The 26,152-nt window shown below is 39.4% G+C and overlaps 2 protein-coding genes across 3 annotated transcripts in view; one reads left to right on the forward strand and one right to left on the reverse strand.

Annotated features, from left to right (window-relative positions):
• Positions 1 to 413: 413 nt before the first annotated feature.
• Positions 414 to 21,920, reverse strand: cers6 (ceramide synthase 6). Its single transcript, XM_004557672.5, has 11 exons — positions 21,577 to 21,920; positions 20,493 to 20,598; positions 20,266 to 20,396; positions 13,823 to 13,880; positions 12,483 to 12,533; positions 12,276 to 12,368; positions 8,689 to 8,817; positions 6,372 to 6,478; positions 4,743 to 4,899; positions 4,567 to 4,590; positions 414 to 1,393 (listed from the first exon to the last, which is right to left on the reverse strand). Exons 1-11 carry the CDS (start codon positions 21,744 to 21,746, stop codon positions 1,235 to 1,237), a joined length of 1,185 nt encoding a protein of 394 aa, XP_004557729.1. The 5' UTR covers positions 21,747 to 21,920; the 3' UTR covers positions 414 to 1,234.
• A 1,295-nt stretch (positions 21,921 to 23,215) lies between these two features.
• The window catches only part of stk39 (serine threonine kinase 39), a 33,012-nt gene continuing 30,075 nt past the window's right edge, over positions 23,216 to 26,152 (forward strand). For both annotated transcript variants that reach the window (XM_004557670.4, XM_004557671.4), the window contains exons 1-3: positions 23,216 to 23,511; positions 25,008 to 25,120; positions 25,380 to 25,488. In XM_004557670.4, coding sequence (XP_004557727.1) covers positions 23,406 to 23,511; positions 25,008 to 25,120; positions 25,380 to 25,488 — 328 coding nt within the window. In that variant the 5' untranslated portion in view covers positions 23,216 to 23,405. The remainder of the gene's footprint in view (positions 23,512 to 25,007; positions 25,121 to 25,379; positions 25,489 to 26,152) is intronic.

Raw genomic sequence — 26,152 nt, forward strand, 5'->3', positions numbered from 1 at the left:
CAAATCTGCACATTATTCAGCTCTAACTACTTAATAACTTATGTCCTTAAAATATTTATTCAAAAGTAACATTTCAATGTGTATTATCTCCTTCTGAGAATCCCAATCAATATTTTTGTTGTTGTGTTGACCTTGTCAACCTCTGTGTCCAGCATTTGAGTTCCTAACCTCACCCTAACGCTCCAGCAGATCTACAGTAGTATAAATTTGAGGTATTATGCAACCGTGCACAGAGAAGCAATGGGAGGAGGTTGAATGCTGTCTATGTGTTACTGAGGCTAATGTGTCTCACAGTAGCCTCTTTTCACAGCAGGCATTTTGAATTGTCACAGTCAAACTGTGTACACTGCAGTTATGAGCCATGCTACCTCCACGATTAAGCTTATTCAACACACTCGCACATATTTGCAATCTTCATGTTTTTTTGGGTTTTTTTTATTGAACTATTCAAACAATTCTTGTCTGCCTCAAAAGAGGACAAATGGCCTTTAATGTAACGCTTACCAGAAATGTACCAGAATAATTAACAAAATGCTTCAACAGGGAATACAGCATCTAGCCATGTCTGATGCACACACATAATACTGTTATTGACATCTCATATACAGTTTGAGTGGAGAATGAATTTTAAAGTGTAAGTGAATGTCACATAACTATCCATTTGTGAGTTGTGGCATATCTTTGGAGGTGTAGCATTAAAAGTAAACCCAGGTCTTTAGCATTTTGCTAATACTCGTTACTGTTACTCGTTCAGGAGTATGTCATCTTTAACACTGACATCAAAGAATGTCGTAGATGTAGAATAAATGTCCAACTACAGTCTGCAAACTTATTTATAAAAAAATTATAAATAAATAACATAGAATGACACAAACATAGGAGAAAACACACCCCCAGTATGCCAGACCACTGTATGTTAGAGTAGCATGCTTACACCATAGAGTGAAAGGCTTTCATTCACTGGTTAAACAGAGAGTGGGTTGTATCAATAGGAGTGCTTTGATATTTCACTGAGTGCAGTTTGATGTAAATATATAGATGAGGAGAGTAAACTGTCGAAGGAAATTAGTGAAGAATCAATAACAAAACTGCATTTAGCTAAATCTATCCAGAACTTCCAGACAGGCGATGTTGTTCATGTACCCACCACACACACTCTCTCTCACACCCTCTCGTACGCTCTCACACACAGAAGAATTGATGGTGTCTGTAGCGTGGCTCCACTCTTGTGATATCAGTGCTCGTCGGGATACGGGGCTCCTATCAGGTAGCCGTTGGTGCCATGACTTTTGTTTGTCCCATTGGTGGCGCTGGTGTGGTGCTTCTGATTTGGCGGTGGGCTGTCATCCTCATCGGAGCTGGACTCTATGTCGCTGCGGTCGTCTTTAGACACCTGCGGAAAAGAAAGGGGCGGCTGGAGATTACCTTTTTTTCCTCATTAAAATTCTTATCTGTTTCATTATCTGAGGCAGCCAAGCATAACGGTGTTATAAATGGCTTTTGCATGTGAAACGGGAGCTGCCAATCAATATCAGGCAAAAAATAGAAAAAGAAGAAGAAGCTATAACATCTATTCGCAAACATGAAATACGGAGACCTCTGGTTTGATTGCTTCTACCAGTTCAAAACACACATTTACCATGCTTATTACCGTATTAATATGATTATCATATCATTTCTGAGATAATCTGCCACACTGATTTAGAGAAAATACACGGACAATACAGATTTTTTGTTTTTTAAAACAACCTACTTTAATGTTTTGCAAGCTTTTATTCAAAATACACATTATTATTCATAGATTCAAATTTAGTCAAGTGCACTGTCATATGAGTTAAACCATTTTCTCTTCTGTTTTTTCCTTCGTAGCAACCCGGAATTTTAAACTCCTGCAGCGCACACCTGCATCACAAAATTTACAGGGATTAAAAAACTGATTCACAGCGTATTACAATTCATGATTACTGTTTATGAACCAACTGTGATGCTGTGTGTCAGGAAATCTTTTAGCCTCATCCTTTAGATAGTTACCTCGGTGCCTGAATATCAACTCTTTGCATGTGGTAGGAAAAGCTGCTGTGCTGGAGTTTAATGGCAGTATATACTTATTACAGTTCTTTTCCTCAAGAGTCAATAAAATAATTGTGCCTTTTTAAAATGTTTAGAGCGCTGTTTAATTTTCTCATGATGTCAAAGGATGAAATAAGATGGTCTGCTGGCTGATCACATTTTTTAAAATAACAACATTTTTGATTTTCATTTTTAAAGATGAAACAATCTATTAATTATCATGAGACATGGTTGTGGACATGAGGAGGATGAGAATACCAGCGAGGTTTACCTTGGTGCTCACACTGACAGTAAACTGGATTTTATTAAAAACACAGAAGCCCTCTACAAGAAAGGTCAAAACCATCTCCTTGAACATCTGCTAGATGGTGCTCAGGATGTTTTATAAGTCTGATAAGTCTGTAGTGGCTGGTGCCATCCTGGGTTTCAGAGAGGAGGATGCTTGTCCAAGTTACCAGCAATATTGGACAATCCTTCACACCCCTCTCCATCTCAGGCTGGCCAGCCCACTTTATAACTCCTCCTTATGACACCCAGACTATTTGCATATACATAGTATTGTTTTAATAAACTTAATTTATCATTGCACTTTGAGTACCCTATTTTGTCCTCATTATTTTATATTTTACATATTTTTAATAAAGTATTCAGATTTTACAGAGTTTCAATTTTCTGTCTTTTATATGTATATTTTAAGCGAACATCTGTAAAAAACTAATTCCTTCTGGCTTTAATAAAGTTTTCTGATGACATCCACAGACTAGCAGCACAACTGCTTAAAAGTAATTTTGAACTTTGACGTTAGAACAGCATGTAGCAGTGGCAAAGTTAAGAGCTTCTACCAGAGGAGATCTATTGGATAGATTTGATTGACTAAAGCTGTTCAGATGTATTCAAATATGAGTATTATATTTTAGTAAAGGGAAAAAAATTATTACTGTATTACATTTTAAATCCAAAAACTGTAACAGACCTTAATTTGCCACGTTAAAGCTGAGGCTAACAGGAACGTCATCAGTTTTGTCACTGGTGATAAAGGAAAGCCTTGGACATTTTAACATTTTGATGGGAGAATCAAGGTGAGCAGCAAATAAAGTAACACAAACGCCAAATCTTTAAAGGATGGGATTCAAACTGCCGACCTTACGTTATGTAAAGTGAGAGCTCAACAGCTAAACTGCCAGCACCAATGTGTCTGTGAAGGTTCTCAGTCATCCAGGTCATCGTAGTCTAAGGAGCTTGGAAAGAAAAGCGTCTGGACTTATTTGAGTTGCTTGAAGACGCTTCACCCAGACCTCTACATCGGAGAGACCAAACAGCCACTTCACAAGCGAATGGCACAACAGAAGAGCCACCTCCACGGGACAAGACTCAGCTGTCCATCTGCATCTAAAGGTCAAAGGTCACTCTTTCGAGGATGCCAATGTTCACATTTTGGACAGAGAGGACAGATGGTTTGAAAAGGAGTGAAAGAAGCCATCTATGTCCACTGTGAGCGACCATCTTTGAACAGAGGCGGGGGTTTACGACACCAACGTTCTGCCATCTATAATCCAGTTTTGAGATCCCTTCCCAGACACCTTAACGCCCACTCACATCCTGGGCCATCTGACCTCAGGAAATCATGTGATAGGGTGGGGCCAGGTTTCACAATGAGCTCACCTGAAACCCTGGTTGATTGTGACCCACACCCACTTTCACACCTTGGCTCATGTGATTAGGTAGAGGATCATCAGGGAGTCCTTTGTCCTTTGGGGGGAAACTCCCACTGGGTTTAAATCTGGGACTCCCCACCATTTGACCTTAGAACTGAAGAAGCTTCTTGGATGAGAGGTGAAACGTCTTCAAGAAACTTAAAGAAGTCCAGACGCTTTTCTTTCCAAGCTCCTTAGACTGCCAGCACCAATTTATCTGTTGTCGGTCTCAGTGATCTTGACACAATAGGGACCATGTGCTGTGAGATTTACTGAAAAAGCTTAAAAACCTGTTGACGTGATGGACTTAATGTTCTTAAGAAGTGATTCAACAGAGGCCTTTCATGCTTCTTAACAATAGAAACACTCGCCAATCTGACATGGCAAGGTTTTCGAATCCACTAGAAGATAGTGAACAAAGAGATTCATGTTAAAGTTTAGCTAATTTATTCGAGTGGACGGGAATCGCTAAAACAACACAATTTACTAAGCTCTTCCTACTTTTGGTGCTTTGATGACAACGGCACCAGTTAAAAAGTTAAATGACTTAAATGACCACCAAACCTAATTGGATCGATTGTCTAGGGAACCCAAATGTCTGTCCACAATTATGAGTGAATCCATCCTCTAGAGGTTCAGATATTTCTTAGGAAGTTGCAAAAGGGTGGTACAGGAAAAGCTAGGGAGTTTTCCACCTCAGGGACCATGAATAGCATGAATAAGAAGCTTTCAGCCAGTAACCACATTAGCTGCAAGAAATATGAGGAAAAACTAAAAGTTGTACAAAATGTCATGTACTTACATGTAACGGATTCCACTTTCCCACCTTGAATGTTGCAGGTTAGCATAGAAAACAGAAAGAGAAAGTCAAAAAATGGCCCATCAGAACACCATACACTATTTATAGATGCACTAGCAGCACAGCAACCTAGATACAAAGGTAAGGATTTTGCAAAAGAACTGGGTTTAGTGACTCACCTTTCCTTTGGAGATGGCTCTGCATGCTGTCTTCACTATGAGGTAGGACCAGAAGGAGTGGAGCAGCTGCAGCATGATCAGAAGCAGGTTGAAGACCCACCAGGATGGGTAGGGCCCTATAATCTCCCAACTCTCAAACAAGGTGGTGTTTAAAATCCTTCCATAGCAACAGAGGGAGACAGAGAAAATTAACTTGACATAAAGAACTAAAGCACACCCCCTCATTTGGTGAATTAGGGCGTGTCCTGGGGGCGAGTACACAAAGCCAAAGGAAGAAAGCTCTGCTCCAAACATATTGTTAAAATCCAGGTGTTTCATGAAAAGGGAGACAGAAATGTGAGTGTTTTATTTATAGTTCAATATGAGTAGAGCAATAATTTACAATTTAATTGAAGTTGGCACTGTAAGAAAAATCAGTGTGTTGCCTAACTTCACATGACACACGATTGAAATTTTAAGGGTCTAAATTTAACCCTGGAACAATTCTTCCAATTCGTTCTGTGAATCATCCTCCAGATACTGAAGCCATGGCAACAGCTTTACAGTAATGACAACTTTACTACGGGTGTGGTGGGGGCTGACTAAAATGTAGCATATGGGAGCATTATATTACAGTATGAACAGAGGGCAGAGGATGTGGGGGTGCCGGCTAAAAGCTTCTTTCTGGAAAAAAAAAGACTTTACTGACAAATATTTCTCAAAGCACTTCTCCAGAAAGCCCCTAATTATCGAAGACAATCTTGATTCTATAAACTCAAAACAGCATTTTTGTGCTGAACAAGAATCGATGGTATCTCAAAGAAAAGCAGACGGCTGCAGCTGCCTGACTGGAAAACGAAATTACGTCTCTCTTCACTTGTGAAAGGTGTGATAACGCTGTGGCTACAGATGACTGTGGAATGACTTCCGTGCGCACGACTAAAATAAACGTATTTATTTTATTTTAGTTTTTATTTTGGATTTATTTATTTATGACTGCAAATATCAGTCAAAAAAGGCAAATAATAACTGCCATTCACAAAGTTATTGAAGAAATTAATTCAAGCTTTTAGAGAGTAATTAAATCTTTTAAACATTTAATTAATCTTCTCTCTGTTAGAGAAATTTGGATGGATTAACTCCGCTTTATAATGACGAATAAATTAAAGGTAAAACACCTAAAAAGCAGCGCCACAAAATGATGAAAGCTCTTTTTGAGTGGAAATCACTTTGATGTTTTTAACAATCCCATCAAACTCTAGACACAGTTTTCAAAGATAAACCAATAACCATAATGATCTGCTTTTCATTTACTGATAGGTTTGGCTTTCTTTGAGAGTTTAAAGCTGTGGTATCCATAGTAACTATTACTTAGCAACACAAATTCAAAGAGATTCTGTCTGAACTGCAAACTGTTGTGCAGAAAAAGAAGAAAAAAAAAAGCCAATGAGATCTTGATGGCTAAATTTTCAGAGATGAATTGCCAAAATAAGCAGAGCAACTCAGGCATCTGCTTAAAAAAAAAAACGTTCCGCAAGTCGTGTGAGCACATGCATGCAAACGCAAAAGGCTAACCTGAAGCCTGCCCTGAAGCCTGGCTTTAGAAGGATGCTAACTATGGTACACAACAAAGAAGCAAATAACACTCACCAGATGGGGTAAACTCCCAGCCTGGAGCTTATGAAGAGAATAGCAAACATTGCAAATAGCAAGTTGCACAGTATCTGACATTTGGCATAGTTGGCCATCTTGGCAGCCTGGGGTTAAAAAAGAAACAGAAATTAATGTAAATAACATAAAAAAAATGGAAAAAACTCATGTTTCCAGTTTGAATTAAAAAAACACTACATTAAAGTGTGTTAAATGTGTGTAGGTTACATCAATGCTGAAAGAGCTGTGTGGGAGGTGAAGCCTGTTTTGCACATAGTGTAGTTAGATTAGGGTACTAATGTGCAGATAAACATGAAGCCAAACAAAATCCTCATGTTCAACATTTGTGGAAATTAAAAAATAAAAAAAATGAAAAAAATCAGCCATTAGCCCATACATATATACAGCCACGTCCCCGGTGACGCTCTCCCATCCCTTCAGCTCTTGCTTGTTGTGGGGTCTACTAAAGGTAGAGATCAGGTGACTGATCACAAGATCAGGTGAGATGAGATGACTGGCAAGGCTATTCTTTACTCTGAAAGGCTCTTTCAGGTTGTTTTCACTGGATGCGTGGGGTTGTTGTCTTGCAGAAGAAAGAAATCCCTTCAAACGTGTTTGGATGCATGCACATTGCTCCTGTGTGCCCCTACATTCACCCTTTTAGTTCGGTCAGCAGTAAAAGTATTGATTAATGCTGGCATGCCAGTTCTGCTGACAAATGTAAGGGAGCCATAGCTGAAGCACTAAAGTGTTTTCTCTGTGCTTGCTCTAGACTTACCTCTTTGAGTGCTTTTGACCTGGTGTGCAGGGCTTTTTCTTTAAATTAATAAACTTGTTATCAATAGGTCATACCAGGTCATTGCTTCACTCAGGTTTTGGTGTGTCAGGCATTTTTTCTTCTTGTGTTTTACCATTTAAACCAGGTGTTGATTTTGGCAAACCACATATGTTCATTTCTCTTAAAAAACAATGTGGTCCTCTAAACCTAATCCTGCTCTTCATTTAATACTGATGGACACTGGTCAAAATGGGAATTGTTACCAAACTCAGTGAATTTGTACATAAACCATGAAATGAACCACAGTGGTCATGTAATATCCAAGACCTTTATATTTGGGATCTCTGTGGCTACATCTTAACCATATTCTTTGAACTGTTCTTATTCCAGGGTGGAATGATGGGTGGATCTGGCTTTCAATAGCTTTCCTAAAGCCCCGACCTCAACCCTATTGAAAATGAGTGGACTACACTTAAAAGAAACCCGACCAATTGAAAAGAACTCTACCAGTTTTGCTACGATGATTGGTCAAATATTGGCCAGAATTATGCCTGAAGTTTGTTGCTGGCTACCAAAAGTGTTTAGCTGAGATGCATCTTGCTATGGGGACATTTACCCAAATATCAGTGAATAATATATGAATAAGTTTGACCCTGTGTGGATGAGAGAAGATCCAAAATAAATGAAAACTTGTGCACCCAGTTATTGGTTCTTTAACGTCATTAAATATGTATGCTTTACAATCATTCCACCCCAGAAAGAAAAGAGATCAAAGAAATCATTAAAAGCCCAAAATTACTACAACATTCATGCCAATGATGAGTCTATGTAAACTCCAAACAACAACTGTAGTTTTTTCATTCATTCTTTTGACTTTTTAGTTTAGTAGCCAGCTTTGTATTTCAAGTTGAATGTGCTAAAGAACAAAAACGACCACAATACCTTCAATGCAATGCAATTTAGATCTAATCTACACTGTATGGACAAAAGTATTGGACCACACCTCTTCATCTTTGAATTCAGACATTTTCAGTTTCATTGCCACAGGTGTATAAAATCAAGTACCTAGACATGCAGTCTGCCTTTACAAATATTGGTGAAAGAGTGGATCGTTATAAAGACCTCACTGATTGTGGCACGGTGAAATTTCTTTGCTCTCAGAAGAAATTTCACAAGCAAACTCTCAACAATCAACTGTAAATGGCATACTTGCAAAGTGGAAGTGTTCAGGAACAAAGCCACAAAGTGGCTAATGACATAAAGTTACAGAGTGGGACTGCTGAGATGCACAATGCATAAACTTTGCCACTGTTTCACACAAAAACTATGTACCGTTTGTGGCATAGGTTTCTATGGCTGAGCAGCTCCTGTAGGTGTAATGTGTAGGCAACCCAGTACTTTTGTTCATATAGTATATGCATAGAGTTGTTGTTACATGGTATGGTGTGTTGTTCATACTGTGTAGACTGTGTTTAAATCACTCGACCCACACACCCATCTATCCATCCACAGTGTTTAAGTCTCTCCCCGGATCCTCACCTCTATCAACACGTCAGCTGCATCGTGCAGACACATGACCAGAGTTCCCACTCGTGCCATGTTGTTCACATAGGAGAATACAATCAGAGAGATTGTTGCCACATGGTGCAGGAACATGATCAGGAAATCCTGGGGAAACAGCATCCAGCAAAATGTCACATAACTATAGAAAGAAGTTTTAAAATGTTACTGCATGCTGCACATATTACAATTTATGCAAACAAAAATAGCAAATACACCCCCAGCGCCCAAGCATTTATCAAGTTTCTGCAGTAGTGTGTTTAAAAAAAACCAAACTAGATATTCACACATCCTACTATCTCAGGCACAGCTGTGTCTCAAAAAGGGAAGATCCCACTGAGAAAACAGTTTGCAAGATCTTTCATTTTACAGTGTGGTGTAGTGTTGGAGGAACTGGGCCCTGTGTGCTTCTTTATCTTCCTTAAACATATCAGGGCTGCAGTTTTAAAACATTTAAGTGTTGAATGAGGTTTTAGAGTTGAAAGTGAGCTAAAAGCTATGTTTCTTCAATACAATCCCTGCTGTAACTACACAACTAACGATATTGGTATGAGCCGTTAGGTTTTCTAGCTTTGAATAGAGCTCCAGATGACTAAGCGGCAGGACCGGGGACAAGGGGGGCATTCCTCTAACAAATCTTTAGCTACTGAATCATCTGAGGATGGCAGCTTAAAGCACCCAGAACCAGTCCAAAGTGGCAAGTGAATGAGGAGAGAAGATGAGCAGGAAGAGTAATGATGCAAGAGTGAAAGCAAGGCAAGAGTGTGCAGGGGGAACATACTGAAACTGGCAGGGGATGCAGAGGACCTCCTCAGCGTAGTGCTGTGCATGAAAAAAACTGAAAGGAGAAACAAAAACAGACAACATGCCAACAGTCAACAAAGAGATGACAGAGTGAAGGCATACACAGCATGGCATCGTGAGGGCTGCTGCTTGCTGCTGTGAGTGCAGTGAGCGGAGTGTGTTTGAATAGAGGGCAGAGCTGGGATGGAGTGGAGACAGGAGTACGATCATGGCTGGAAGGCATGCAAATTGATGCTTAATGAGCCAAAAGTGTGGCCATTTTCATAAAAAAAAAAGATGAAGTGGGATGAAGATGACTGAATGCTTCCATGGACTGACTTTCAGCTTAGACACAGACCAAGTTGGTTCTTTAAAAGAATGCACAGCAGAGAATAAAGGGATTTTTTTTTTTTACTATTATCTTTTTCTTTGTTATCTGTCGTACAAATAAAGCTACAGTGACTGATATATACAAGTTTTAAATCACTCAGCGTACATGCATTCACACCCTATAAGCCTAAACCAATTTCTGATCGCTTTAAACGCTCTGTTTCAGACAGTTTTTTCTACTGATGAATCTGTATGATATCAAAGCGAGGTGCTATACACCCCTCCTGTTTATGAGAGCTAGCCAATCAGAACAAAGGAAAAAAGTTGGCTTAAATGTAGCTCCACAGACATATCAGCTAAAATGGCTCGTTTCAGACAATGGGTGAACTGAGGGGTTGCGCTATAATCCAGGAGAAGGATTATTTTGAAGAGCAAAGATTGCTATCAGCTTTAGTAGAGTTAAGTCTAGAAAAGTGGAGCTGGAAATGAGCATAGGTACACTTTAATAGACCTGATTATTTGTGAAAGCAGATTTTACATTAGGTGAGCTGCCTCCAGAGTCCTGGTGCTGTGCATGCAGTTTCACTGTTGTAGCTGTGACAGAAACCTGATTTGTTCTATGTACGTGCAAAAACCTTTCACAATAAAACCACAAGACATATGCTCTGTGTGACTGCAGTAATCTCAGAGTAGTATACAGAAGTGTATTGAAGCTGGCTCTAGGGTTTAACCAAAAACTTGGTCCTAATAGTTAAACAGAAAATTTAATTTCATCCTTTTTGTGTTTTTGTGAACAATGCTAAAATATAAGACGCTAATAAAATAAAGGATTATATATTTACCTATTAAGTACACACACTTGATAAACAAAAAAGCAGGTAAAAAAAACTGCTTTAGCTGAGTAAAATAGCAGTTTGAACCTAAATTAGCTTAAGCATTTATTTTACATATTAACTATAAGACATATTTGTTATGATTTTATATAAATCATAACAAATATACATTTATTAATTTGTGTACAAGAAAGTCCACTGCATTAGAAAAAAGTCAACCTCAAAAATATGAGAAAAAAAGACTTATTTACCTGCTTGCAGATAAGCAAAATATGTAGCCTATAACAGTGTTTTTAATAATATACGGATCTTCGGTTATAGTGATTTATTGCAACACTGGGAAGAAAAAGATTTTTTCCTTTTCCTTTTTAACTACTGTCTTGACTGCCAGTAGGTGCATATATCTCAGCACACACATCAACACAAATCATTTTGTCAAATGTGACACATTATACCCTCAGTGGTTACTTTATTAGGTACATCTGTTCAACTACTCGTTAATGTAACTATCTAATTAGCCAATCACATGGCAGCAACTCAATGCATTTAAGCGTGACTTTGAACAATGGTTGTGGTTCCAGACATAGTTGTAGGTGCCAGACACGCTGGACAAAAAAAAAAAAAAAAAAAAAAGATATCCAGTGCTTTGTTGATGCCAGGGGTCAGAGGAAAATGACCAGACAGCTTCAAGCTGATAGGAAGGCAAAAGAAACTCAAATAATCACTGGCTACAACCAAGGTATACAGAAGGCCATGTCTGAACATGTAAGACGTTGAACCTTGAGTCAGATGGGCTACAGCAGCAGAAGACCACACTGGGTGCCTCTTCTGTCAGCTAAGAACAGGAGACAACTCACACGGCCTCACCAAAATTACTTCCTGCTACAACATTTGGACCATAGGGTCAAGATTTGGCATAATCAACATGAAAGCATGGATCAGTCCTGCATTTTATTTATGATTCAGACTGCTTCTGGTGGAGGTGTAATGGTGTGGAGGAGTTCAATATACTTAAATGGCCTCCACAGTGACTGGATCCCAATCCAATAGAGCATCTTTGGAATGTTGTGGAATGGGATATTCACATGAATGAATGTGCAGCTGACAAACCTGCGGCAACTGTGCGATGCTGTCATGTCACTATCGACCAGACTCTCTGAGGAACGTTTCCAGCATGTTGCTGAATCTTTGCCAAGAAGACTTAAGGCAGCACTGAAAGCAAAAGGAGGTCCAACCTGGTACTAGGAATGTGTACCTAATAAAGTCACCTTTAAGTTCAGTCATTGGCTGAAGGGATTATTTAAATGTAGTTAATCAAAGTTTTTGTAAACTAGTCAGAATAAAGTGTTTCGGCTTCGTGTTAAAGTTTAGTTAATTTATACAGTGATGATACAATCAAACTGATTAAAACAGACTAAACATTAATCACAAAAGGATCGGGATGTCTTTTCTGTGATAGTGCTACTTACACTTGCATAAGAACAACACGTTTTTCTAGATTCAAAACAAATAAGTAAGTAAATAACCTTGTTCTCTTTTGCCTTCTAACAAACAAATGATGATTTGTGCCACTGGACATGCATGATGTGTGTTTTTTTTATGACATGTGCTCATAATTACCTTCCTCCTGATGTCTGTGAATTGGGAAAACAGCAACGACAGATAGAAAGACAGCTCCAGTATATAGTAATAATGGATGTCCACAGTCAGTGGCTGCATAAACACACAAAGCAGCAGAGTTAAACTAAATATTTGATAGGTAGTAAATCCAGGAATGCTGTAACATGATCGCAAAGGATGGGTAAACATTGCAGAGTAAATGTTTACCTGGTAAGGGTAGTTGTACCAGCACTCTTTAGTGTTCCATAGCCATGGAGTCTACAAGAGATGAGAACAGTATGTTTATACCTTAGACAAAGAAAATCAAACAATATAATAAAAAATATTATTAAACTTTGACTGACTTGTTGAGGGGCAATGATAGCAGTAATTCTTTGGCTTATATAAAACTGAATAAATGCTAAATTGCTATTTTCTGCTCACACCACCATAAGACAAAAATCTCGAGTAGTGACGTAAAGATGAGAAGAGTGACGGCAACTGAGATGCTAAAAAAATGTGTTATAAGCAAACAGTGACCCATCACTGGGGCTGAGTTTACGTCTCCTGCACTCCTCTCCAGACCCGCTCTATTAATAAATCCCGCAGAGGCTGGAGCCTGCAGCAGCGGCTGCCAGGGACTTAACTATTTTCACAAAGTGCTTCGTCATGCAACTTGTGTCTGTGAGAGATTTATCCTGCTCTGTCTCAGCCACTGCTGTGATTGTGTTAATATACGGATTTTCATGAATTTATGCATGAACTCTATTAAACCTATCTCGGTCACATATTTCAGTCAAATTTGCTTAACTGGCTTGTTACCATAAATGTATGAACTCTACAAAGTGTGGCTTATTGATGTGTCTGCTGGAATTTCAGGCTTTTTAAAGAGGAAACACCATTTCAACCCCTAAACTACACATAGTAGGCTTAAGGCGCTGCATACATGCATACATATTCATGAAGGTAAAAATATCTTTTAACAGGACATGAAAAATGGTCAATATGAATATTATCATTACACGGGTATAGTTTTAGGTGTGGTAACCCTAAAAGTTAAGCTAAACATCTGGTTAAATGGTATATGTCATAAAAGGGGCATTTAAAAAAAAAAAGCCATGCTTTATTGATAACACACTTACACTACTCACCGTAGGAAAGCCACAATTTCCAACAATGACAAAGTCACTTAATTAATTAAATAGCAGTGATGACCACTTTAAATGTCATCATCTCAGTTATTTCAAGTCCTTGTTTTTGTATAAGTAGGTGGCTCTTCTTACACGGGATAACACGACACACAACAGAAGCTCCTTTGAACATTGGCTTCCAGCTGTTAAAAACTACATGTCACTATAGTAACACAGAAAACCCCCTGACTGATTAGAGGTCATTTTTATTCCTCTACTGCCTTCCCTTTTCCTTTTTTTGTCTTTATAAAATTAGTCACTTTAATTCAATTTTATCATGTACCGCTATACTTTAAGTGGTTTAGAAAATAGCTTCACATCTCACAGATCCATATTAAATCCAGCTCCTGTTACAGAAACTCTTTAAGTAAAACTTACCTTTTTAAGGAATCGTACTCCGTAGGTAAATATGTATAAGTAGAATGTAAATCTCCACCTGAAACAAATAAAAAGATCATGACTATAGACTCATCTGATCACAAAAATCTTTAGTTTTTCTTTTGGGGGTGTAAAAATGTGTTTAACAGCAGTGGATTTCAGTTTTGGTCTACTCTGGAGCAACACTAGTATTAAAGACAGCCTCCTCTAGCTCTGCAGTGCACACATATTTGCAGCTGTTTATATTTATCTTTTTTTTGCACATTGATTTCTGTTTTCTACAGAATCCAAACAAAACACATTCTGAGACCATTTTGAGGAGAATAATGACCTGCATCCCAAAATGTTTTCCAGAATCTGATGTAATACCACTCGTGCTGTATGCTATTTACTTTGTTTAATCCCTTGGTGCAACACGCTGTGGCTCACATTGTGGCTGTTATGCCTGTAATTAGGAACTGGAAGTGGCGTAAGGTCTTCTTATTCAACTCTGCAGTCTAGGGCAAATCAATGAAAATAAGACGTCACTGACTTCCCTTGTGAGGTCTGGAGGGGGGAAAAAAACACTCACTCTGTCCATTCCCAACCCTTCTCTGCTTTATGTAACCCTGCACATAAATTACAGTAACCACAGTTACACAATGATCGGGAAAATCATCACGAGGTCTGACTTCGAGCTTACAAGAAGGAAACTGCTTCAGCTGACACATCAGTGATCAAAGATGTGCTTATAAAATACCTCCTACTTATCCCAGTCATCAATTGGGAGGAATGATTCAAGATTGGCCCCTTAGCAAGCCCCCTATCCAATGCAGCTTCCATAGTTGTGCAAGCTGCATTACGCCAATTATTTCATTCGTGTCTCTAAATGGAGACAAATTAGCCCACAAGGAGAAACTGTGATGACTTCATTAAATATTTCATTCCTCTGAGATGTCACTGTTATCTTATAGTATCCTTTTTAATGCATCTCCGCACACCAAACGGGTGACAGCTGGACAGCGATTTCCACAGTTTTTTTTTAGAACAGCAGTAATATTTGGTTAACTTAAATAAATAAAAAAGTAAGGCAAAAGCTGGCAAATGGATTGAGATTGATGCAGGGGATTTCTAGTATTTCTTGACTTTTTACACCACAATTTACATTCACAAAGTGCTTTATTCTAGATATACAGATCTTTTATCTGTTACACACACATGCGCACAACTATGGATGAACTTTCACCCTCATATGAACTAGACTGACTCACTCATCTCGTGAGCCCAATAGACAGTCAGTCTAATAACACAAACACTAGTTATTGTGTTCAGCTGATTACTATAAGTTACTATAGATGCCTGAGTGTAAAGGTATGTCTCTGCATTTTTATATTGCATAAACTCTTTTGAATACAGTTGTATAACTCCACGAATCAAACCAGAGGAACAAAGCAGAGCTTGACTTCTATGACACGGAAGAAAACATTAACTGACAGACGATGTGGATCCTGTCATGTGAAACAAGCATTTGCATACTTTAAAGCTTGCGTGGTGTGGTTGTTTGACCTCAAATCAAACACCTTTGGACAGCTGCAGGCCCTGAAACTCCACGATTCATAAACGCTCAAAAAAAGAGAACAAGGTAAATCCACATCGGCTCCTTTGTGCAGGAACGAGCTGTTACTCGCGATGAATACTAGAGGAATTATTACCACATTGATGTGCTGCTTGTGGAAGCCATCATTAACTGCTTTTTGTGTCTGATCAACAGTATTGTAAGAGCAAATCAGCTGGACGAGTCTACCTGAAACACAGTAAAGACTGTTGCATGGCAACTGGTTGATGAAGCCTGCAAGAGTCTTTTACAAGTGCTACTGAATCACTGCTATATATGTGCAATCACAATGACTCACAAATGCTTCCTTTGAATAGTTTTTTTTTTCCTGTCGTCAGGCACCGATTGAGTTTTGTCATTATGAGTTACACTTTTTCAAATTGATGATGACAGTTGAGCAAACTGGCACCTTTTAAAATTTAATTATCTAAGAGCTGCTGTGTATTTGGTGCACTCGATGGAAAAGCTATTAGCCAATTATACTTTTAACTAAACAATACTGTGTATCAGCTGTGGTTAATAGGATTATTCTTATGCAAATTTAGGCATAAAAACTATAGTTCATACAGCACATATGCTTAAGGTAATGCTCGGATACAAACACCGTCTTTTTATAAGTGCTTAATCACGCTTTAATAAATTGTTTTTTTACGTATGATGAAAGGCTGGATTTCAAATTTAGACAGCTCAACTAATCACGGAGAGCTCAAATGCACCTGTTTAGACAGGACATTGCTTGAGGGAGGAAATAATTGCAGGGGTGACTTTGATTTGATTAAAAACTCAGTAATGAGGCTGCTTTTATTCTGAAGGTAGCGCCTAGTGTTGGAATAAAATCATAAAAAGCAGATCGTACTGGCTCATTTAATTTACCTTTGTCACTTCTCCAGGTGGGAAGCCTGAGCACCAGCTCGCTGCAATTGTCGGCATTCATACTGTTCAACATAACAATTAGGCATGAGTCTCCAGCTTTATCAAAACTCACCAGTCAGGAAGCTTTGTCCCCTCATTGCAGTTAGATCAGCAGTAACAGCTCTGATATTATTCAGGTAGTAATAGGTGCACCGCCTACCTATGTATATTTGTCTACTTTGGTTTAATTACATAGACACGATTTTAAAAATTACTGAAATGAAAAAGCTTGTTAAGTGCCAGTTTGTTTTAACGTGGTGCCGGAACATGGCGAGCAGGCTGAGGGATAACGTGTGTAGCTGTCTTCTTTGATATGCACATGTAAATGACCCATCTCTCAGCTGCCCTAAAAGCATCTGCTGAGCACAATCATAGTTATTACTTGTCAGCTTGGAGTCTGGCAAACTGCTTCTGAAGTGTATGAGACTCCCACACCTACGTGTTGTTAGAGGGAAAGCAGTAATGAGGATGCTAGTAGTCTCAGCTGCTGATAATGATATATTTCTGGAGAGTTTAAATGCATCAATTCATTTTCGATAATCTACTTTTAATCCAGTTAAAAGTTAGGAAACATTTTGAAATGTTATTGACATTTTTAGATGTAAATTGGACAGTCTTGCGATTGCTTCTTTTCTTATTACTTTGATTTATTTGGTTTTAATCTTGCTTTAATATGCTTTACCTTTGATTCATTTATTTGCAATTATATTGGTGCGGTCATTATGTTTTGCATCTCTCTCTCTCTGACTCCTGGTTTCAACGTGCACTCAGTGCATGCATTCTTGCACGTTTGTATTGTTTATCCATCTGAAAATGATTTTGGTTAATTCCTCATCTAACAGTTTTTAAACTGTTAGATGAGGAATATGTAGTAGTTTACACATTCTCCTAACAATCAAAAAAAGCCCCGGTTTGCTTCCAGGAACTGTCAGGAAGGGCATCTGGTGTAAAAACTCAGCCAAATCGAACCCCTTGTGAAAGTAGCTTTAGATGAGGCATCGTCACCAATAATACCCACGTGAAAATTAACTGAAAACTAAACTATGTAGAAAAGATGGATGTCCTTTGCTGAAACTGCATTTTCAGTTAAAGACAGAGCTATCTGAAACCCCTGAAAGCAGAGTTGGATTTTAAAACTTTCTCTACAATAGTCAGTGCTGGTCAAAAACTAGACAGAACCGCAATAACCACCTCAGCTTGCCATTTCTGCACATGAAATCAGGATACAGATGCTCATGTGATTTGCTTTCTTTTGTATTTTGCTTTAGGGAATTGCTTTTTTGTAGTATTTGAAACAATAGCATGCAATCTTAGGGGATGCTTGAACCATTAGGGTATCAATCAAGGGACTGCTGTTGAAAATTCAGTTTGGGTGATATCCAGATTCTGCCTTTGGAACATGGTTTGAAATGCTGACTTTAGGTAGTCTGACTACATTTCTATGTAATTTTGTTGCATAAGCACAATGTAAAAAGTTGAATTTAATGGGATGTGTTCAAAAGAAACTTGGCTGATATACATTCAGTTTAAACCAAGCATATTTTCCTCACTCCTATGCACTCCTATGTACCACGTGGTAGGAGGAATTTGTGCATTTCCAAAGAATACTCCGTGAATAATCCACTTCAATTGGTTGTAATATGGAAAGCAAAAAAAAATAAATAATTACTTGGATTTAGTAGCAGTCCATTTAATTATGCATCTAATATTAAGGGACACCTGACATAGATAATATAAGGTTAAAAATCATCATTATTTAATAGTATTAACTCTAGTAACAGACATTCTTTGTCACTGTCTTTAAAACAAAGGAAAAAAGTGGGTAATTTTATCCTTTATGATAATTTCTTTATTCTCAGTGAACGCAACGATGAAGAAGAATGGAGCAAGATGAGATCAGACAACTGGAGCTGTTGAGCACATCAAAGCGAGCTCCTGCCTCAGCCTGTAACGACCAAGAACTGAAAAGAGGAAGGGCTCTACTCCCCAAGTACACTGCAAAATCTTAATTTACTGTGAAGCCTCTTAGTCTGAGTGAGTTTTCATTTCTTTATGGATTTTCTTCCTTTCTATATAAACAAAGTTATTGCAGGTTTGTTGCTAAGAAAAAAAATAGTACACTTGCACTTGACTGGATGACTTTTTCTCTCTTTTTTTTGCAGTCTGTCTGGGTAACAAAAGCTGGGAGACAAAGTCCATGCAGAGCCTTCATTATTTTCAGACCAAATGTGTCTACTACATGCTCCCAGTCTGCATAATGAAAAGAACAGACACAAATTCGGCCATCATGACAACTGCGAGACAAAGAATCCTATCAGTCTGTAACAGCTGTGCATGAGGGCCTAATTAGAGCACAATCACTGCTAGAAGCACTGAAGCCAGCCTGTTTGGAGGACTGCACTGTGGGCAACTGAGACTCACAACCTGGACAAACTATTGCAAAGCCCCGTGTTGTCTGCTATCAATTATGCCGAGTGCAGATAACAGTTTCGGCACGGGTGTTGCTTTGAACGAACGAATGCCAGCAAAGCATGTACAAAAAGCCCTTACATATTTCATACAGACACAAATCGAATCTCTCTTTTCATTTTATTTTTTTTTTTGTGTTCAGATTCTTCTTTGAGCTTGTAACAGGAGTCCAGTAGTCTAATCAGCCGACAGTGGTCTCCTGAGTGAACAGCAGCCTCAGGCAGATCAGAAGATGTGAGGCTCCCCGTGTCTCAAACTGCCAGATTTGCTCTACCGGTGTCAGACATGACCCTGCTCTGACAGCGACACTCGCTCGTTGGCCTTTAACATCACACACCAAGTAACTACCATTTCCCTGATGGCAAATGCTTTACTGCAGATTAGCCAGTTCTCTATTACAGACTGAGTGGGTTTGCTGGTTCGCACTGGGACTATTATCCAACAGCAGCACCAGCATTTATGTTGCAATCTTCATAAGCCGTGTAAGACACAGCACTGACTAACCAAAACTGAAGCAGCCCTCTTATAAGCTTTCAAAGGACCACACCAGCATTTCTGCTTGAATTTGACCACAAAGCTGAAATAAATGATCGCTGACTGATTATCAGTTGAAGACTCAACATAACACTAACTGGAAGAGAGGGAAATTTAACATAATATATCGCCTGTGTCCAGTGTGTTTCTCCTGTGCATACCTCAGCTCAGCTCTTGAGAAAGAGCCTCCCTCTCATCTTAGCAGGATCCCAATTTAAGATTTTAAAATGCTCTTTTTCTTCCCTTGCTGTTCTAGTCTTGATTTATTTGAAATAATTACTCCATGAGATGACAGTGAGATCCAAAAGAAAGGTTGATTGGCTTACAACTTGAACAGTATCAGGAGTTTATCTTAAATTCAATTAAATTCAAATCTCTTCTCCTATCTTGTTCTATGCTTGTCCGATTAATTCTCAAGTTGGACAGGACAATTTTGTTTCAGATCGAGTTATTATTTTGGTTCCCTGCTGTCCTCTGTGTCATTTCTCAAATCTCATATCTTTAAATTTGACATTGATTGTCAAAGAAAAAAAAAAACTCCAACAAGGTGAAGATTTTAATGAGCATCTGTCACTACAGCCCTCAAATTTCCCCTTTACATTCCTGCCTCCATTTCCCTAATTTGTTTTTTATGAGTATGTGCACCCACACAATTTACCTTCAGTTCCATACCGTATGAAAATGAACTTGCAGAGACATGAAACAAGCTCGATTTTTAAAATCATTAACCGTGCCTGCTTTTACTGCTGTCACAGATGTGTTGTTGATAAGTGGTAAAACAGCGCAGCCCATTCAAATGACTACACTCACAACAACTGTGACCAAAAGTTAAGCACCAGTGCACAAACTCTGATGTTTACAGAGAAAAAGAAACGTGCAGAGGAAACATGGCGTGCAGCTAAGTGAGGAATGTCTTGATTATAGTTTGTCTTACATGCTCTCACAGAATCTGGCGAGAGTGCTGGGCTTCTCTTGGTTGCGTCGTTGTCTGAACCAGCGCTGGATGGTCCGCACATCCCAGTCGAGCTGCTTGGAGAGACCCTCCAGCCTCTTCTCATCTGGGTGCTGTCAAGAAAATATAAACACTCCATAGGTTAGATGTAGTTCAGTTATTAAGCTATAACTGAATGATAATTAGAAAGAAATGAAAACGTGGACAACCTTGGTTATAGCAGTGAAGACCTTTTCCAGGATGGCATTGGGTTGTGCTTTTTGCGGCCCGTTAGTCTGGATCTTCAGGCCCATGGCACATGGTCTGGCAATAAACCTGCAAAAAACAGATCATGACACCATTTACATATTAAAGGGCTCAGTCTCTTTTCTTTTATTCTTTAAATTAAGGACACTGGAGCAGTCAGTAATGCATACTCTTTCTCTGCAGGTGCTGAATAACAGTGTACTGTAAAGATCTTTTGACCACAAACGGTTTAACACAGAGGGGAAAAACACCTATGTGTTGAACTGCTGAAGTGTAGTATCCACGTAGTATTGATGAAGAAACAGTAAATGACGCCACAGTGTGACTTGTTTGTCAAGATGTGGTGAGAAAGTACACAAGAGTTGACAGTCAGCTGCTAAAGTTAACACGTGGCTGTCTACATGAACAAAAATAATAATACTGATATTAAAAACTCCCCTTACACAGACATATATTTCATGAACGAAAAACCAGCAAGTCAAACATCATCGGATCATTTTAACTTTGTTACTGAGCGTAAATGAGGGCTTAGTGTGGAAATGTAAGGCCTCACTCACTACTTTGTAAAGAAACTCTCATGACAAGCATTGCTGTGATGACACCATCGTGGCTTAACGGTCAGACACATGATCATGCAACATGCAAAACATCACAAATAGAGCAGTGAAAAAAACCCCAAAACACAACCCCCCACCGATAAGATAGGTTAAAGGAAACGGTTTTTAGAACGATGGTTTGCAGAAATTATGGTTTGGGCTAAGAGGACGGTGAGTGGATTGGCCAGGTATGGTAACTTGGCCGCACAGCGTGTGCATGTGTGTGCCTCGACAGATGCATCAAATGCAGACAGCGCGTAACGCTGCGGCCCTGCAGAAAGAAAGATGATCACCCTAGTGATTTGTGGGCTAACCAGACAAGATGCCATTGTTTAGGTACCAGACTGACACACATGGACAGCGGGGTGTGCTGCATCGTTCGCCGGAATATTTCGACAATAGAAGACCGTATCACAGCCACCTGGATTAACGCATGTGCGCGTCGACCCACCTTTCGAAAACCAGTCGTATCATAAAGATGCAGAATGCTAAAGGACAAGCCAGATAGAGATCCTCGGCTTGCGGAAACGTTGCCTCATCTGTGTTTTTTAAGTCAGCCCAGGTTACATTGTGAGGGAGCCAGAATCTCTCATTCCAAAACCACGCCAGAATACCGGCCATCTCCCTGCAGCAGACACTGTGACCGGGTCGAAAGAGAAATGATGGCCCGCTGTATCTAGGAGGTCTCTCAGATGCGATCTGACGGCACAGGCTCTGCTGATGATGAGATATCCGTGTGCGATCGCCGTCCGTCCGTTTCCCCTCAGCTATTCCAGTGTAGGGAAGTAGACTCAATCAGCTCCTCTGCAACTGATTGGTGCGCTGACATGTCATGCAAAACAGTCAGCGCACATGCCGGGGCTATACCACGGCGTCATCAAGGTAAAGCACTGGGGTAACACTCAGCCTAACACAGTATAACTGATTCCCCTTTCATAAAATACAGAATGGCGTTTGCTTTATTTATACTCCTGTTTTATAGGTGTGATGCTTTTATTGTTGGAGAATCCTGTAGTAACCTGCCGACCTGGTGATGACTCACCTTCAGATACTGAAGATACAGATTTTTACTGTCAAACTCAAACTGATCTTTAATGACTTTTAGAAAGAAAAAAAAAGACAATAAACATTGACACAGTGGAGCATGCTCCACCGTTTACCGCTGTGCTTGGTAAACTCTGCCACCTACTGACAGATTTCGTGTAGTAACCCTGATTCCAATAACAAAAAAGAAAAAAAAAGGTAAGGCCAAAAAGACAAAGACATACTTAAAGCAAATTCATTTTGGTGGTCAATCAGCCAAGGAAAAGATAGTGGACAGAAATAAAGAAGAGAGTGCAAGCAAGGTGGAGTGGTTGGAAATGAGCATCACAATGAGAGCAGCAAAAGTGAAATGGGAGATTTACAGGATGGTAGTGAGACTTTCTTTGATGTATGGTTTGGAAATAGAGACCAACAGGAGCTGGAGATTTTGAAGATGCTAAGATTTTTTGTTGGGGGTGACCAACAAAAATTATCTATGAGTTAGAGACAAAGACAAAGAAGGAGGGATAGTGGGTAAAAAAAATTAAAAAGAAAAATTACCATTACATATGTTAGAACAGCTTTGAATTGCTTTTGAGTGAGAAGTGGATCCACGCTGTCCCAGCAAAGTGTCTCCACAGCATGTAAGAGCCATCAGATTCTGTCTGGGGCCAGATCAATCCAATAGGGCACCTTTGGGGTGTGGTGGAAGAGAAGGTTCACATCATGGATGTGCAGCCAACAAATCTGCAGCAACTGTGTGACGCTATCGTAGTGGGTAGTGGACGCACACAGATCAATAAACAGTCTGATGGCGCCATCTGCTGGACAGTAGTATGATCGTCACCAGCAGTTCTGACTGCATGTGACATATTCTGGACATATTACTGAAGTTACACACACGCGACGTCATCCTCACGTCAGTATTTTAACACATTCATTGCTATTTTAACTCAAACTCAATTTCCTTAATATATGTAATGTAACCATTCTTCTAGCAGAGGTTTTAAATTAGGTGTATAATAAAGCATCTTAATCACTAGTCACTGTCTCGAGCGCGCGCGCACGCGATCCGTTATTTTCCGGGTTGTGCTCGCTCTGCGGTAGAGGCGGCTCTTCCTCTCCTGCAGCTGCCAGCTGACACTAACACTGAGGAGGTGAGGTCAAATTTGACTCTCTCTCTCTCTCTCTTCCTCTCTCGCTGCCCGTCAGTCTGAGAGAGAGGCTGCTAACAAGCGCAGCATCATCATCTTCATCATGGCGGATCAAGGCGACTGTACAGCTCCTGTCCACCACCCGCAACCACCGCTGACAACCAGCTGGCCAATTACCCGGGAGTCCTACGAGCTGCAGGAAGTCATAGGTTAGTGTCCGGGGATGTACTGAACGCCGTGTAACTATCGTGGAAACCCAGCCCGCGGCGGGTTATCGGAGGTGAATGACGACGAGGGCCTACCGGCTTTTTCATATGCAGCAGCCTCCCGCAACGCTTTGCAATGCGGATGTTACCAGACACAGTCAGGGACTACCGGTTCACAGCTCACGAAGCGGAGTCGGGTAAAAAATCTGGGCCGCTGCACGCGCGTGAAACTGTCACGTTCAATAAGTGGCTCTCCGGCGGGCTCCGATCACCGAGCTTGACTCCAGCTGTGCTGATTTTATGGCACGTGTCCAGTTTATTAGCAGCTGCTTAAATCACAGATGCTGCGGATCTGTGAAGGCCACGTCGTGCCGTCTGTGGTGGCAAATAACTTATTATGTCCACATGACGAGCTAAATATACAGCTACTTAGTATTCATACAGCTAATAATAGCAGTAATGGCGATCATTAAAAACTATGGCAATAGAGGAATTGTTACTTTTAAAACAATAAAGCTTGCCCTAAAAAGTCACTCCGCCGCTGTGTTTTCTAATTATTATTTTGATTGTTTAAAGTTAACACGTGATCGCTTAAGTCCAAAAATTCAAGAAATCCAGTTTATACTCATATTAATTAGAGAAAAAAACTTTAACATTTTTTACATTTATCGATTCAAATGATTAACACAACTTTTCTGTTGTGGACTAATGCGTTATTGATTAATTGAGACACATGACTCAGTTTGTAAGCATAGCTTATATGTAGCTGCAGTGTGAAGCATTGGTGTTATAATATTCCATGTTGTTGTTATCCTGCAGAAAAACCAGCAGGTATCTGCATTAACTTATTGTTAATATATCAGTTAGTGTTTATTTTACAAAGACATTTAAAACTTAAACCTAACTTATTTTATTGCATGAATCACCTAATGCTGAGTTATATCACCTGAGACATAATACTGCTAACCTTAAATGCATAGAAGAAAAGCAGAGGGAAGCCATATGCATATTTTTGGCAGCTGCATGCACTGTGCACATGAGCTGACAAGTCAAATCATGAGTGATAAGAAGTAGCGCCTCCGCTATGTGCAGCTGACAGTGATGAGTAAGTGAGACTGCCCCCCCCCCCACACACACACACACCTCAACTTGTAGACAGTCACAATTTGTGATGTGTTCTCTGGTGTATCTGCTTCTAACAGTTTGTAAGCAATATGTCATGTGTCACAGCATCTTGGTGTGAACAGCTCTGCTACTACACAGCGTGGCCTGATTTGTAATGAGTCGAGTAAACGACTCATCATATTGATAAAAAAAAAAAGAAGAAAAAAATAGAAGTTCTGTTATTTGCTAAAACAGAAAAGCTGGGAATCTGTGAGCCAGACAAATCCATAAAGCTACAAACTGATGCTGAATTTAGTCTTCCAGCTGTGCGTAATGCAATTCCCACTTGGCTCCTGTTTACTTTGTCATAGCTTCATTGTGGCTCTAATTCTCAGGCAGCGGGGCCACAGCTGTTGTGCAGGCAGCCCTCTGTACCCCCAGACAGGAGCGTGTAGCCATAAAGAGAATTAACCTGGAAAAATGCCAGACCAGCATGGATGAACTATTGGTGAGTACAATAAATACGGGCTGTTTTCTCAACCCAGTGTTTTGTTTTTTTTACACCACACCCGATTCCTGTAGTACTACTTAACTTCTGCTACATATTGTTATGGTTCTCATTTATCTATTAATGCAGTTTGCATAGAAATCTTCTAACTTTCCTGTTGTTTATGCAGCTCGTTGCAGATTATTAAGATAAAGCAAGTGCCCTGAATAAATGAGATGTCCTGTATGTGAAATATCCTGTCATTTGCTTCTACCAATAGAAAGAAATTCAAGCCATGAGTCAGTGCAACCATCCCAATGTTGTCACATACTACACCTCCTTTGTTGTGAAGGATGAACTCTGGTTAGTCATGAAGCTTCTGAGTGGGGGTAAGCTTCACCTGACACGGGTGGCTTAGTGATGCATTCATGCCATTCATGTGATAACACAAGTCTTAAATGCCCTTACACCGGTCTGTGTTTAATCTGATTAAAGAACAGCAGTGTATCAACCTGTGTTAATGCCTAGTTGACAAAAAGCGTTACATCTGAGAAATTTCAAAACTTATTATAAAGCCAGTTTCAGTATAATAATCCATTATAATTAATAAAAAAATTTTTTTATCAGGTCAGTTTAGTTTTGCTTAGACTCCAGTAGTTTTTGCTCAGTTCAGTTTTTATTAGTTCAGGTATAATCATTTGTAATTGGTAAGGTTTAATTAAGTTTTGCTTTATAGTTGGAACACTTGTAGATATTGTCCTCACAATACAAATTTGACCACACTCATGAAGACTAAAATTAACGACATTTGCTCGTCGTTTTTATTTAATTTTGTAACCGTTATATATCTCTGTAAGTAAACTAACCAAGTAAGTAAGTAAACTTTATTTATTAAGCGCTTTTCACAGACAGGCAATCACAATCTCTGGGACAACAATTGTAGACCAGTGTCGGGGTTGTTACTCCCAAAAAAATAAAGCACCACGTAACTTAATTACTCTCCACAGAAAGTAATAACTCGTTACCGTACTTTCTCATTACTTTGTAAAATTA

This window comes from Maylandia zebra, linkage group LG16 (genome assembly GCF_041146795.1).
Source record: "Maylandia zebra isolate NMK-2024a linkage group LG16, Mzebra_GT3a, whole genome shotgun sequence".
Classification (NCBI taxonomy): Eukaryota; Metazoa; Chordata; class Actinopteri; order Cichliformes; family Cichlidae; genus Maylandia; species Maylandia zebra.